We start from the raw sequence: 15,103 nt of genomic DNA, 5'->3' as shown, positions 1-15,103 counted from the left end.
GGGCAGAGGAGTCTGGAGGAGGGGACAGAGGAGTGTGGAGGAGGGGACAGAGCAGTCTGAAGGAGGGGACAGAGGAGTCTGGAGGAGGGAACAGAGGAGCGAGGAGGAAGGCACAACGGAGTCTGGAAGAGGGGACAGAGGAGTGTGGAGGAGGGGACAGAGGAGCAAGGAGGAGGGGACAGAGGAGTGTGGAAGAGGGAACAGAGGAGCGAGGGGGAGGGAACAGAGGAGCGAGTAAAAGGGGACAGAGGAACGAGGAGGAGGGGACAGAGGAGCGTGGAGGAGGGGACAGAGGAGCGTGGAGGAGGGGACAGAGGAGTGGACAGAGGAGTCTGGAGGAGGGGACAAAGGAGGATGGAGGAGGGGACAGAGCAGTCTGGAGGAGGGGACAGAGGAGCATGGAGGAGGGAACAGAGGAGTGTGGAGGAGGGGACAGAGGAGGATGCAGGAGAGGACAGAGCAGTATGGAGGAGGGGACAAAGGAGGATGAAGGAGGGGACAGAGGTGGATGGAGGAGGGGACAGAGGAGGATGGAGGAGGGGACAGAGGTAGAGACAGAAGAGGATGGAGGAGGGGACAGAGGAGGATGGAGGAGGGGACAGAAGAGTGTGGAGAAGGGGAGAGAGCAGCCTGGACTGGACTGAGGTGTTTGGTAGTGATTTTCTCCTCTTGTTCAGTCGAATCGAGCATGTATGTGTATTAGGGAGTCAGGGGAGACATCTACGAGTATCTTTATGCACCCTGAGGTCTGCAGGATGATGAAAACCAAGTTAATGTGGCTGCACATCTATAGAATCCTTCACCCTACTGTGCAAAAAAGGTTATCCTGCCTTATTGGAAACATCCTAGAAACACTCCGGGGAGGCACAGATCCAAAAAGTGGGTGCCCTGATAAATAACCTTAATATTCGGGGGCGCTGGATAAATACCCTCACTACAGTTTGGGGGGGGGGGGCCTTTTCACTATACGTTGATATATTGTTGACAGGGTACATCACCTAAGCCTTCCTAACCCCTCGCACGGTACCCCCTCTTCTCCCTAGTTTTGTACCCCTGATGCTCAAATGTTCAGGGTATCATAACAATGTATCTGTTACGGTGTAATTACTTTTGTAAGTTCCACATGACAATTCTCTTTCTTCCAGGAGAACTAATTTGCCTACAATTGAACTAGTCAACAACACTCAATGTCAGACGGCAGCTGCAAAAGGTCAGTAAAATAAGTGGTGCGTAGTTTTCTACAAGAACTGTTCAAGGGACCAGGGGTTTATGCTTTATGTAGAGCAGGGATGCCCAACCTGCGGCCCTCCAGCTGTTGCAAAACTACAACTCCTAGCATGCCTGGACAGCCTTCAGCAGGGCATGGTGGGAGTTGTAGTTTTACAACAGCTGGAGGGCTGCAGGTTGAGCATCCCTGATGTAGCGGAAAGGCAATTCATACATCAGGGTGGGAAAGGGTTCTTTCCAGTTACAGAAGTCAAGGAACGCAACGCAGACAATAGGAACAAGATAATGGCCGACAATCATTACTGATAGAGAAGCCTCAGGGGATCAGGAGAGCTCTCACCTCAGACAAGGGACACTGTCCTTCGGGGGCCCTTCAGTTGTCACAGTGTTAGCGCTGCCTGCCAGGTTTCTGCTCCTGGAGGACAGGGGTTGACTTGTGGGTTCAGGAAATGGAGGTACACTGTCCGGATCGGGGGTCATAATGTCCTCAACCTCATACTGCAGCCGAGCTTCTAGGGACTTACAGGAAACAAAAAGACGAATCACATCACGAACCATATTGAAGAATCGCAATCAGAAATCAGCTCCTTCTGCAAAGCAGGGGGAGTAAACCCTAATCTCTATGACCCACAGGTCTGACGGGGCGCAGGGCTCGATACAGTCCATACATGGGACCATTCACTGTATCATGTGCTCTGGAGCTGGAGACATGCTATGGTTCAGTTATCAGATCCTTAAAACTGGGGAGTAACTGATTCTAGGACTTTGGTAAAATATCCACCTCATAACCCATTTTTTTCCTTTGGTCTGACAATCATACAGAAATCGGGCTACAAACTGCCCTTTTGTTGTCGTCCCTCCTCCCCCAATGACATATCACCAAGGGAAGACCATGGGTTGGTTTGGGGTGGGGATCATGTTCTTGTGAACACTTACCGTTATCTCCGTTACCACCTCGTGTTTGCTGAACCTGTAGATGATGACATAGGCGGACACCCCCGCTACACAGAAGATGCGACTTTCCGGACACCAAGACATCATCTGGATGGCAAAGGGGTCGTCTTCCACTATCTCCGCCATCTGCTTCCCTTCCCCCGGCTTCGGCTTGTCAAACACCTTGGAGGTCTTCAGCTTGTATAACATCTGGAGGCTGGCTGTAAGACATGACATGAAACCACAGGGTTGACGCCAGCACCGGGATCATATAGAAGGAGACCTAAACTGTGCACAGGACATTACATTATGTACACGCCAGGAGGGTGTCTGCCTCTCCTCCACTATTCTCCTTAGTCTTTGCCTCCATGGTACAACCTCCGCAGGTCTCTTCTCTATGACTATGTGTAGGTACAGCAAAAATAATGGGAAAAATCTATGTGATGATTTTTCATCACAAATACATATTAAGAAGACAGCAGTATTATAGGAGTGATAGCTATAACGGACACTGGACTCTGGGGCAGGAGCCTGGCTGGAAGTCAGGAGCTAGAAGGGCTAGCGCTAAGCTTCATCGAAGGGAAGCCAATGATCCTTGCAGGGCCTTCTGAGTCAAAGGGCTGGGGATGGTTTGTGGGGTCCTCCATCCTTTGGAGAGGGAATGTGATGCACTGTAAAATTAAGCCACAATCTTGGACTTTCGATAAAAAAAATAATAATAACAATTAAAAAAAGCGGGCGTCTACAGGTGGAGGAGTCTGTAGTTTGTATGTTTAGAGACAAATATCCCGACTAACCTTGTCCATGAGAAAGTTATGTTTTGGGTGGAAATTCATATGATGGGTACAGTTATTATGATAAGTCCTGTTGGTTACAGTTATTATTAGAGATGACACGTGAATGGAATATTTGCATGTCTTCTGTGTTTTGTACCCACTCCTGCTTTTGGCTACCAAATCACAAGCCAGTTCTGATGGGACCATACAGGCCTTACAGCCGCTACACAGACAGGATCCGTTGTGTGTCTAATTTTTCCTTCCTTCTGACAGATCAGATGAAGGGTAAAAAAAAATGATGATGTCAGCCAGGCCGAAAGGCAAAATAGTGGCCCCGTCATGAAGTGGGGAGGGTGGGAACAGCATGAGAAGTCCACAGAGTGGCCCTATGACATAGTGGTGAGGTGGAAGCAGCATGAGGAGACCACAGAGGGGCCCAATGACAGAGTCTGGAGGTGGCGGCAGCATCAGGAGGAGGCCAGAGTGGCACAATGACATTGTGAAGGTGGCAGCAGCATCAGGAGGCCACAGAGTGGCACAATGACAGTGTGGAGGTGGCGGCAGCATCAGGAGGCCACAGAGTGGCAAGCTGACATAGTGTGGAGGTGGCAGCAGCATCAGGAGGCCACAGAGCGGCACAATGACAGAGTATGGAGGTGGCGGCAGCATCAGGAGACCAGAGTGACCCGTTGACAGAGTGCAGAGGTGGGTGGCAATACCAGTACCAGCTGAAGATGGTGGGTGAAAGAAGAAGCACTTGGCATCAGTTGTGTGGCATCAGGCGGGTGGCAGCATCAGAATAGTAGCTATGGTAGGTAGCCAGAAGAAACCAGTCTCTTTTGTCAAAGTGTTGGTGTGGCACCATGGATGATCTAGTCTGATGCATCAGGCATTGGAGGGTGGAAATCCTGGCTGATCCACGCTTGATTCATCTTGACAAAGGTCAGTCTCTCCACATTTTGGGTGGACAGGCGATTTCTTCTTGGGGTAACTATAGCTCCCGCCACACTAAACACCCGCTCTGATGCCACACTACTGGCCGGGCAGGACAGCTTTTCCAGGGCAAACTCTGCCAGTTGTGGCCACAAATCCAGTTCGGCTGCCCAGTAGTCCAGCGGATCTTTAATGTGGGGTGGCACGGTGCTGTCCAAGTATGCCACCACCTGCTGGTTCGGGTCCTGCTCCAGGTCTAGCTGTTGCTGCTGGTGAGTAGTTTCTTCACTATGCGGGTGAAGAAAGCTGCTCATCAGCGACTCTACAGTCGTGGCCAAAAGTTTTGAGAATGACAAATATTAGTTTTCACAAAGTTTGCTGCTAAACTGCTTTTAGATCTTTGTTTCAGTTGTTTCTGTGATGCAGTGAAATATAATTACTCGCACTTCATACGTTTCAAAGGCTTTTATCGACAATTACATGACATTTATGCAAAGAGTCAGTATTTTTAGTGTTGGCCCTTCTTTTTCAGGACCTCTGCAATCCGACTGCGCATGCTCTCAATCCACTTCTGGGCCAATTCCTGACTGATAGCAACCCATTCTTTCATAATTACTTCCTGGAGTTTGTCAGAATTAGTGGGTTTTTGTTTGTCCGCCCGCCTCTTGAGGATTGACCACAAGTTCTCAATGGGATTAAGATCTGGGGAGTTTCCAGGCCATGGACCCAAAATGTCAACGTTTTGGTCCCCGAGCCACTTAGTTATCACTTTCGCCTTATGGCGCGGGGCTCCATCGTGCTGGAAAATGCATTGTTCTTCACCAAACTGCTGTTGGATTGTTGGAAGAAGTTGCTGTTGGAGGGGGTTTTGGTCCCATTCTTTATTCATGGCTGTGTTTTGGGGCAGAATTGTGAGTGAGCCCACTCCCTTGGATGAGAAGCAACCCCACACATGAATGGTCTCAGGATGCTTTACTGTTGGCATGACACAGGACTGATGGTAGCGCTCACCTTTTCTTCTCCGGACAAGCCCTTTTCCTGATGCTCCAAACAATCGGAAAGAGGCTTCATCGGAGAATATGACTTTGCCCCAGTCCTCAGCCGTCCATTCACCATATTTTCTGCAGAAGATCAATCTGTCCCTGATGATTTTTTTGAGAGAAGTGGCTTCTTTGCTGCCCTTCTTGACACCAGGCCATCTTCCAAAAGTCTTCGCCTCACTGTGCGTGCAGATGTGCTCACACCTGCCTGCTGCCATTCCTGCACAAGCTCTGCACTGGTGGCACTCCGATCCCGCAGCTGAAGCCTCTTTAGGAGACGATCCTGGCGCTTGCTGGACTTTCTTGGACGCCCTGAAGCCTTCTTAACAAGAATTGAACCTCTTTCCTTGAAGTACTTGATGATCCTATAAATTGTTGATTTAGGTGCAATCTTAGTAGCCACAATATCCTTGCCTGTGAAGCCATTTTTATGCAACGCACGCGTTTCTTTGCAGGTCACCATGGTTAACAATGGAAGAACAATGATTTCAAGAATCACCCTCCTTTTAACAGGTCAAGTCTGCCATTTTAACCCAATCCTGACATAATGATCTCCAGCCTTGTGCTCGTCAACATTCTCACCTGAGTTAACAAGACGATTACTGAAATGATCTCAGCAGGTCCTTTAATGACAGCAAGGAAATGCAGTGGAAAGGTTTTTTTGGAATTAAGTTAATTTTCATGGCAAAGAAGGACTATGCAATTCATCTGATCACTCTTCATAACATATGGGGGATTCAGCCCACACAACCCCTAGCAGGTGCAGATTGCTATGGCGAAATACAGATACAGATACAAACGCAAAAACACAAATGCAATCGCACTCTGCAACCAGCACTCTGCTCTGCCTTTATGCTGGATGTTGAATAAGGCATTGGTGTACATTTTGGCCAAAGCGTAATAAGCCACTCACCACGTCAAGGTCGCCTTAATGAGTGGTCCCTAACACTAGTTCCTACCTGTTATGGGCCATGACAGCCACACAAAGTCCAGGGAGCGCAGGTACAGCATGCACGCCAAGCACACTCTGCTTTTAACCCCGTCCGGTGCCATTACAGCTTTCATCGGATCCAGGGATGCAAGTACCAACATGCATGCTGAGCCCACTATATACTTCTCCTGGAGCCTAATGGTTTTAAAGTTAGTATAAAACGGAGTCTGCTTATATAGCACCTATCAGTAGCCATTAGGCTCCAGGAGAAGTATAAAGTGGGCTCAGCGTGCATGTTGGTACTTGCATCCCTGGATCCGATGAAAGCTGTTATGGCACCGGACTGGGTTAAAAGCAGAGTGTGCTTGGCGTGCATGCTGTACCTGCGCTCCCTGGACTTTGTGTGGCTGTCATGGCCCATAACAGGTAGGAACTAGTGTTAGGGACCACTCATTAAGGCGACCTTGACGTGGTGAGTGGCTTATTACGCTTTGGCCAAAATGTACACCAATGCCTCATTCAACATCCAGCATAAAGGCAGGGCAGAGCGCTGGTTGCAGAGTGCGATTGCATTTGTGTTTTCACTCTTCATAACATTCTGGAGGACATGCAAATTTCTATTATAAAAGCTTAAGCAGCAACTTTTCCAATTTCCAATATTTATGTAATTCTCAAAACTTTTGGCCACGACTGTAGACTTAGGCTGCTGCTGATGGAGCTGGAACTGGTCCTACCCCCTACCCCCACCCTGTCACAGCAGCCATGGCAGAGAAACGTGAGCGCAGAGGGACCCCCCAGGCAGACCTACGAGAGAATGTACGATGGCACAGATAGGCAGCGGCCAACTAACTACATAGGATGTCTCTATAGTAGTTCAGTTGTTCCTCCCTCTCAGCGGGTGTAAAAAAGGCCCCCATTTTGGACCGGTAGCGAGGGTCCAACAAGGTGGAGAGCCAGAACTCATCCCTCTGCCGAATGCTGACTCCCTGCCTCCATCTCCACTGCATACTACCACGGTGTGTCCGGGTCCTCTGCCTCGTCTTCCTCATCGCCCTGTAGCTCCTCCGGCTGCTCCTCCTCTCCTGTCACCTGTGTAGAAAAACCACCCATTTCGCCACACATTGCTTGTGCTCCAATGTCCTCCTCCTCTAGATTAGCCCCCACAGGGCTCACGTGGCCGTGAGATCTAGACGCCACGTCTCCTGTCCCATGACCAGCCATTGTTACCAGCATCTGTTCCAGGGCATGAAGCAGTGGAATGAAGTTGTTCATCCCGTAGTCCTGGAGACCGACAAATAACGTGGCCTCCTCAAAGGGCCTGAGCAAACGGCAGGTGTCACGTATGAGCTGCCACTGGCTGACATCGAAGTTACACAGGGGAGTACCTCTGTCCGCCTGTATCATCACTAAATCATTTATGGCCTTTCTCTTTTCGTATAGTTGGTCCAACATATGGAGGGTGGAATTCTAACCGGTGAAAACGTCACATATCAGCCTATGTTGGGGGATGTCGTTCTGTCGCTGCGGCACAAGGAGGGTGTGCTTTGCGATGTACGAGTGGCTATAGTGCATGCAAAGTTTCCTGGCCATTTTTAGGATGTCTTGCAGATGGGTGGAAGACTTCAGGAACCGCTTGACAACCAGATTCAACACGTGTGCCATGCAGGGGGCACATGGCTAAGCCCTCGTTGACGCAGCGCCGACACAATGTTCCTCCCGTTGTCGGTCACCATGGTTCCGATTTTGAGTTGTTGCGGAGAAAGCCAGGATTCGATTTCTTGATGAAGGACACAGAGAAGTTCCTCCCCTGTGTGACTCCGTTCACCCAGGAAAATGAGGTGCAGAACAGCGCGACACCGCCATGCCCTGCACATGTAGTATGCTGGAGGGGCACTGTGAATTGTCCCTGTAGTGGAGGCTGAGGACACGGTGGAGGATGAGGAGGCAGAGGCGGACATTGTCGCAGGACCAACGGCATGAGAACGTGGAGGCGGAAGCGGCATCACCTGGCCAAGTTGCTGGTGTGGCTGTGCAGGAACCACATTCACCCAGTGGGACGTAAAGGAAATGTATTGTCCCTGACCGTAGTTACAGCTACCGACCAATTTTCCCATAAAAGGCTGTATCACAAACAAATTTCACCACTGAATGGCTACCGTAATTGACATAATTTGGTTCATATAGAAGAAAGGCTACAATCAGCCATAAATTTTCCCGTATTCTTTTCCCTATTAATACACCCCAAAAAAAAAAATATAACAATCACAATTCACCACAGAACGGCTAATAGGACGTATGTATCTGTCCTATTAATACACCCTGTAAATGGCTGTAGTACAATGGAACTTCACCGCTGAACGGCAAATATATTTTTTTTGCTACTAATACACACCAAAAAGGGCTGTAATTTTCTCACACAATGGCCAATAAGCCTTTTTTTCCCACTAATACAAGCCAAAAAATGCTTTAGAACATATATATATTTTTTTGTTTTAATCTTTATTAGTTTTAATAAATACATATACAGTATATCAGAGTGACACATTCTTTCCCTTGTTCGTGTTCACTAACAATATAATAAGTAAACCGCTATGTATAATTACAAAACCCCTTATGCCTTACCTGTTGCTTTGTCTTGTTCTGGGGGAGGTAGCGAGGAAGGGGGAAAAAAATAAAAAATTCCCCACCTCACTCGCTTCCCCCCATATATCCCAGAGATGAATTTCTTCCCGACAGCTAGCTTAGTAATGTTGGCTAAGAGTGGTGGAAGGGGGACAATTTGCGTCCCCTTTCTTATCTCTGTACCGCTTGTTTTAATTGATAATAAAAAAACCTCAAATCTCTATTCCCAAATAGATATTCATTTTTAAGGTCTTGATAAGGAATTATATCTCCCTCCTTCCATATCTGTCCCAGTTTAAAAATTCCATATTTCCACCAAACTTTTTGTTCTATTGATTTAAGTTCCCCTAGATGGATCTTATGCCCTTCTGGGACCACAATTCCTTTACCCTATTCCAGGATTTACTCCACAGCTCAAATAAGGGCAGTTTATTAACTTGTTGTTGTGAGAAAATATCTGCTTCTAGTAGTTGAAAAATACTACACTTTTCCACGTTTTTATTAAGCCCCGCTATCATGTTCTTACAGCTATGTGATTTACTCCACGTTATCAAATTTTCGATCTGCCCGGCCAAAAAGTAAAGGTCCAAATCGGGAAGCGATAATCCACCCTCTTTCTCGTGAATATACAATATCTGTGTTCTTATTCTCGTTTTTTTCCCCCGCCAGATCAAATCCGTTAATAAAGTGCCTATTATCTTAAAAATTCTCTTCGGGATTATTATCGATGCATTCCAAAATATATAGTTCAAGGAAGGCAACATACACATTTTCACAAGCGAAATCCGACCTGCCATCGAAATGTGTATTTTTTTCCAAACCTCTATCCTTTTACGCATCTGATATATTTTTGGGAGTACATTCAACTGTACATAGTCCCTAGGATTAGATGTTATCTGGATTCCTAGATACTTAACCGGTTCCTGCCCTTCTTTAATTTCGAGTGGACACGGAGGATCCACTCGGGATACAAGCTGATTTCGACCAATTTATATTCAGTCCCGCATAATTACTATAGTCTTTAAATACTTGAAAACTCCTCCCTAGTGAGCGATGCGATCCCACAAACAGCATGATGTCGTCTGCATATAGGGAAATGTTTTCCTCGTGGGCCCCAAACCTGAAACCCACAATTTCTTTATCTTGTCTAATCAAATCAGCTAGGGGTTCCATGGCTATAGCAAATAGCAAAGGGGACAGGGGGCAACCCTGCCTAACCCCCCTGCCAATGCTTATTTTATCCGAGTACTCACCATTCAATATTACCCTTGCAGAGGCCTCGGTATACAACAGCCTGACCCAATCCATAAGATTATCTCCAAACCCCATTCTCCTCAATGTAGCGAATAGGAAGGGCCACTCTATCGTATCGAAGGCCTTAGATGCATCTATAGTTACAATCATACGGTCTCCGACATTTGTGGGCTCCAGCTGGGTGACCATAAAGTATCTCATTAGGTTATCAGTTGTGGTTTTGCCTGGCATAAAGCCCGATTGATCCTCATGAACAATCCCCGGAGCCACTCTCCCAAGTCTATTTGCTAAAATCCTTGCTAATATTTTGCTGTCAGTATTTATTAATGGAATAGGACGGTATGAGTCCGGTAATGTTGGATCTTTCCCTGGTTTTATCAAAGCCTCTCTTACCGAATCTGGGAGTTTCCCTATCTCCCGCGAGGCGGTCCACATTGTAAGAAGTTTCGGAATCAATAACTCTTTATATTGTACATAGATTTCAAATGGGATCCGGTCTATTCCTGGGGTCTTATTCTTGGTTATCCTTGACAATATTGCCTCCACCTCAAATTTATAGGGGCTTCTAAACTTTCTCTTTGATCAGCTGTTAGCATGGAGGTAGAGACTTTGCCCAAAAAATATTGCAGTTCCCCCCCCCCCCACTCTTGTTTATCTTACTACTATAAAACATATCCTCAGAGTATTCCTTAAGGAATATTATTTTAGCTGATTGTTCCATGATTTTGTGACCAGATTTGTCTATCAAACTATGGATATATTTATTTTTAATGGGGGTTGCCACCAAAGCTGCCAACTTCTTACCGGGTATATGTGCTCGTATAGAATGATCCCTTACATGGTTCTCTTTCTGTTGTTCGGCCATTAAAAGCAGCTCTGTTTCAAATTTAGCTGCTTTATTTGTCCTTTCTTTATAATTTTGGGCAGTAGGATCATCTATATATTCCTTTTCAAGTCTTTCCACCTCACTTTCTAAATCCATAATCTTTTTCTTTATGCTCTTCCTATATACCATAGTGTATTTAGTCACAATCCCTCTTATAAAAGCCTTTGCGGCGTCCCATACTATATGATTATTAGTTGACCCCTCATTAATCTCAAGGTATTCCCTAATCTTTTATTACCTTATCGTGAATAGACATTATATTAGAACAGATAACTGCACCGCACAAGGGCAAATAAGACATAGACCTGGTAAAGGGGTATCCCATCATAATGATCACTGTTAAATCTGTTAATGATTTGACAGTGATAATTTTTGTAAATATATCTGATTAACCAATTCCCACCGTTTAGGAGAAAATTCATCCCCACTTACCTCATTGTTGTCATTCGGTCTCCCCTGTTAACGGCCACCAATCTTCTCCGGAATCCCGGTGGCCGCGCTTGCGCAGAAGACTCCTTCTTTTCTCCCGGCTGGGCCGCTCGCTGTCCTGAACGTGCACACTGCCGCGCATGCGCAATGGTGACTTCTTCCTGGCCAGAATAGTACAGAGCCGCCAACGTGCATGCCGGCTTTATACTATACTGGCCAGCAATAAGTCACCATGGCACATGCGCGGCGGCGTGCGCATTCAGTCCAGCGCGCGGTCCGGCCGGGAGAAGACTTCAATCAAGATGAATCCCGCCCCCAGCCAGAATCCAGGAAGTGAACAGGATTTTTCCTGTCCCCAAGGCTGTAACCTCCCCGTCTGAACCCTGTTCTACAGAAACGCTGAGGAATGATTCCTCCCTGTCCTTTCCCTCCACCTTGAATAATCTTTCCCTGAACTTGTAAATCGTTTTTTAGCACAATAACGTTTGTTTCTTATCACTGTCCCTAGCGCCTGCAGACGTCTCTCCCTGCACTAAGTGCACTGGAAAATGGCAGAATCCAAGATGAGGCTATTTATAGGGCTGTGACATCACAGGGCTGGCTGCTGATTGGCTGCATGCCAGGCATTGTGGGTGATCCCGCCTTCCCAGAGTCCCTTGCTCCATGTCCTCACACGTGCAGCAGACATTTTAGGAAAAAATTAGATTTGTTACCACAAAGCGTGAGGAAATTCGGATTCTGTGCGAATAAAACCTGAAATTCGGATCGAATTCCACTTCGGCAAGTTTGATTCGCTCATCTCCAGTTATTATGATCAGTCCTGTTGGGTACAGTTATTATGATCGGTTCTGTTGGTTACAGTTATTATGATCAGTCCTGTTGGGTACAGTTATTGTGATCAGTCCTGTTGGGTACAGTTATTATGATCAGTCCTGTTGGGTACAGTTATTATGATCAGTCCTGTTGGGTACAGTTATTACGATCGGTTCTGTTGAGTAAAGTTATTATGATCGGTTCTGTTGGGTACAGTTATTGTGATCAGTCCTGTTGGGTACAGTTATTGTGATCAGTCCTGTTGGGTACAGTTATTGTGATCAGTCCTGTTGGGTACAGTTATTACGATCAGTTCTGTTGGGTACAGTTATTGTGATCAGTCCTGTTGGGTACAGTTATTACGATCAGTTCTGTTGAGTAAAGTTATTATGATCGGTCCTGTTGGATACAGTTATTGTGATCTGTCCTGTTAGGTACAGTTATTATGATCAGTCCTGTTAGGTACAGTTATTGTGATCAGTCCTGTTAGGTACAGTTATTGTGATCAGTCCTGTTAGGTATAGTTATTGTGATAAGTCCTGTTGGGTACAGTTATTGTGATCAGTCCTGTTGGGTACAGTTATTGTGATCTGTCCTGTTGGGTACAGTTATTGTAATCAGTCCTGTTGGGTACAGTTATTATGATCAGTCCTGTTGGGTACAGTTATTATGATCGGTCCTGTTGGATACAGTTATTATGATCAGTCCTGTTTGGGTACAGTTATTATGATCAGTCCTGTTGGGTACAGTTATTATGATCGGTCCTGTTGGGTACAGTTATTCTGATCAGTCCTGTTGGGTACAGTTATTGTGATCAGTCTTGTTGGGTACAGTTATTGTGATAAGTCCTGTTGGGTACAGGTCTTATGACCAGTCATGTTGGGTAAAGTTCTTATGATCAGTCCCGTTGGGTACAGTTATTATGATAACTCCTGTTAGGTACAGTTATTATGATCAGTCCTGTTAGGTACAGTTATTATGATCACTCCTGTTAGGTAGTTATTATGATCAGTCCTGTTAGGTACAGTTATTGTGATCAATCTTGTTGGGTACACTTATTATGATAACTCCTGTTGGGTAAAGTTCTTATGATCAGTCCTGTTGGGTACAGTTATTGTGATCAATCTTGTTGGGTACACTTATTATGATCAGTCCTGTTAGGTACAGTTATTATGATCAGTCATGTTGGGTACAGTTATTGTGATCAATCTTGTTGGGTACAGTTATTGTGATCAGTCCTACAGGTTACACTTATTATGATCAGTCCTGTTAGGTACAGTTATTATGATCAGTCCTGTTAGGTACAGTTATTATGATAACTCCTGTTAGGTACAGTTATTATGATCAGTCCTGTTGGGTACAGTTATTACGATCAGTTCTGTTGGGTACAGTTATTACGATCAGTTCTGTTGAGTAAAGTTATTATGATCGGTCCTGTTGGATACAGTTATTGTGATCTGTCCTGTTAGGTACAGTTATTGTGATCAGTCCTGTTAGGTACAGTTATTGTGATCAGTCCTGTTGGGTACAGTTATTGTGATCAGTCCTGTTAGGTATAGTTATTGTGATAAGTCCTGTTGGGTACAGTTATTGTGATCTGTCCTGTTGGGTACAGTTATTGTGATCTGTCCTGTTGGGTACAGTTATTGTAATCAGTCCTGTTGGGTACAGTTATTATGATCAGTCCTGTTGGGTACAGTTATTATGATCGGTCCTGTTGGATACAGTTATTATGATCAGTCCTGTTTGGGTACAGTTATTATGATCAGTCCTGTTGGGTACAGTTATTATGATCGGTCCTGTTGGGTACAGTTATTCTGATCAGTCCTGTTGGGTACAGTTATTGTGATCAGTCTTGTTGGGTACAGTTATTGTGATAAGTCCTGTTGGGTACAGGTCTTATGACCAGTCATGTTGGGTAAAGTTCTTATGATCAGTCCCGTTGGGTACAGTTATTATGATAACTCCTGTTAGGTACAGTTATTATGATCAGTCCTGTTAGGTACAGTTATTATGATCACTCCTGTTAGGTAGTTATTATGATCAGTCCTGTTAGGTACAGTTATTGTGATCAATCTTGTTGGGTACACTTATTATGATAACTCCTGTTGGGTAAAGTTCTTATGATCAGTCCTGTTGGGTACAGTTATTGTGATCAATCTTGTTGGGTACACTTATTATGATCAGTCCTGTTAGGTACAGTTATTATGATCAGTCATGTTGGGTACAGTTATTGTGATCAATCTTGTTGGGTACAGTTATTGTGATCAGTCCTACAGGTTACACTTATTATGATCAGTCCTGTTAGGTACAGTTATTATGATCAGTCCTGTTAGGTACAGTTATTATGATAACTCCTGTTAGGTACAGTTATTATGATCAGTCCTGTTAGGTACAGTTATTATGATCACTCCTGTTAGGTAGTTATTATGATCAGTCCTGTTAGGTACAGTTTGGTCCAGGAAGAAGAGACCTGGTACAGCTTGTATACGGGATCCACAGGGGCTGGGAGATGGATTGGGTTCAGACCTGAGTGATGTTCTGTGAGAAAGGCATACAGGTGGTATGCGGAATGGCCGTCCTGCGAGGAGCTCACTATCTGTACCATGTGAAGGCCGCGCTCTGCTACTCTGTTCTCTTCTCTACAAACAAGTAAAAGATCCTGTGAACCGAGATGATTTCATTCCCCCCCCTCCCCAGACAATGGAGTAAATGATGCGGGGAGCGCAATGTGGGGGCGTAGAATGAGCCAAGTAGAGGTCGGGGAACTTGTCACCTCTGCTGGGTTTATTTTTGGAGTTGTGGATCAGCAGAAAGTTCATGATGTGGAAGTGATTGCTGCTCCAGCTGCGGCCAAATGAAGTGGAGTCAACATCTCCAGGCACAAGCTGGAACCTAACCGAGGGAGATAAGTGGCTGCTCGCTCCGCTCGCGTGGAATAAATTCCCTGAAATCTTTCCTTCAGTCATTTTCTTTTTTTTTACTTAAGATCAAGTAAAATGTCATCAGTAACAAACGAAGGAAATGTGAGCGGAGATGATGAATCTGCAGTGGAGAGGGAGCGGGAGACGCTCATAATCATTGGTGGTGGTACCACAGAGACCAGCGGTGCAGCTATAGGGGGAGTACAGGTAGGAATTGGGGGTGGCCTTTCTGCCATAAAAAGAGGACGCGAGCTTTACATGATCAGCACATGGTAGGTAGCGGCCCTGCAACAGATGCTGCACTAGGACCCAGGAGTTTTCCATTTAGTAGAGGT

The 15,103-nt window shown here is 45.8% G+C and overlaps 1 protein-coding gene across 3 annotated transcripts in view; it reads right to left on the bottom strand.

The window, feature by feature from the left end:
* The window catches only part of STXBP5L (syntaxin binding protein 5L), a 195,895-nt gene that overhangs the window by 50,881 nt on the left and 129,911 nt on the right, over positions 1-15,103 (bottom strand). For all 3 annotated transcript variants that reach the window (XM_044287379.1, XM_044287383.1, XM_044287380.1), the window contains exons 15-16: positions 2,164-2,381; positions 1,568-1,746 (exon numbers count right to left, since the gene is read on the bottom strand). In XM_044287379.1, the coding sequence (XP_044143314.1) occupies positions 1,568-1,746; positions 2,164-2,381 (397 nt within the window). The remainder of the gene's footprint in view (positions 1-1,567; positions 1,747-2,163; positions 2,382-15,103) is intronic.

This window comes from Bufo gargarizans, chromosome 3, assembly GCF_014858855.1.
Source record: "Bufo gargarizans isolate SCDJY-AF-19 chromosome 3, ASM1485885v1, whole genome shotgun sequence".
NCBI classification, from domain to species: Eukaryota; Metazoa; Chordata; class Amphibia; order Anura; family Bufonidae; genus Bufo; species Bufo gargarizans.
The sequence above is the reverse complement of the archived record's forward strand: the minus strand, read 5'-3'. Positions and strand labels throughout refer to the sequence as shown.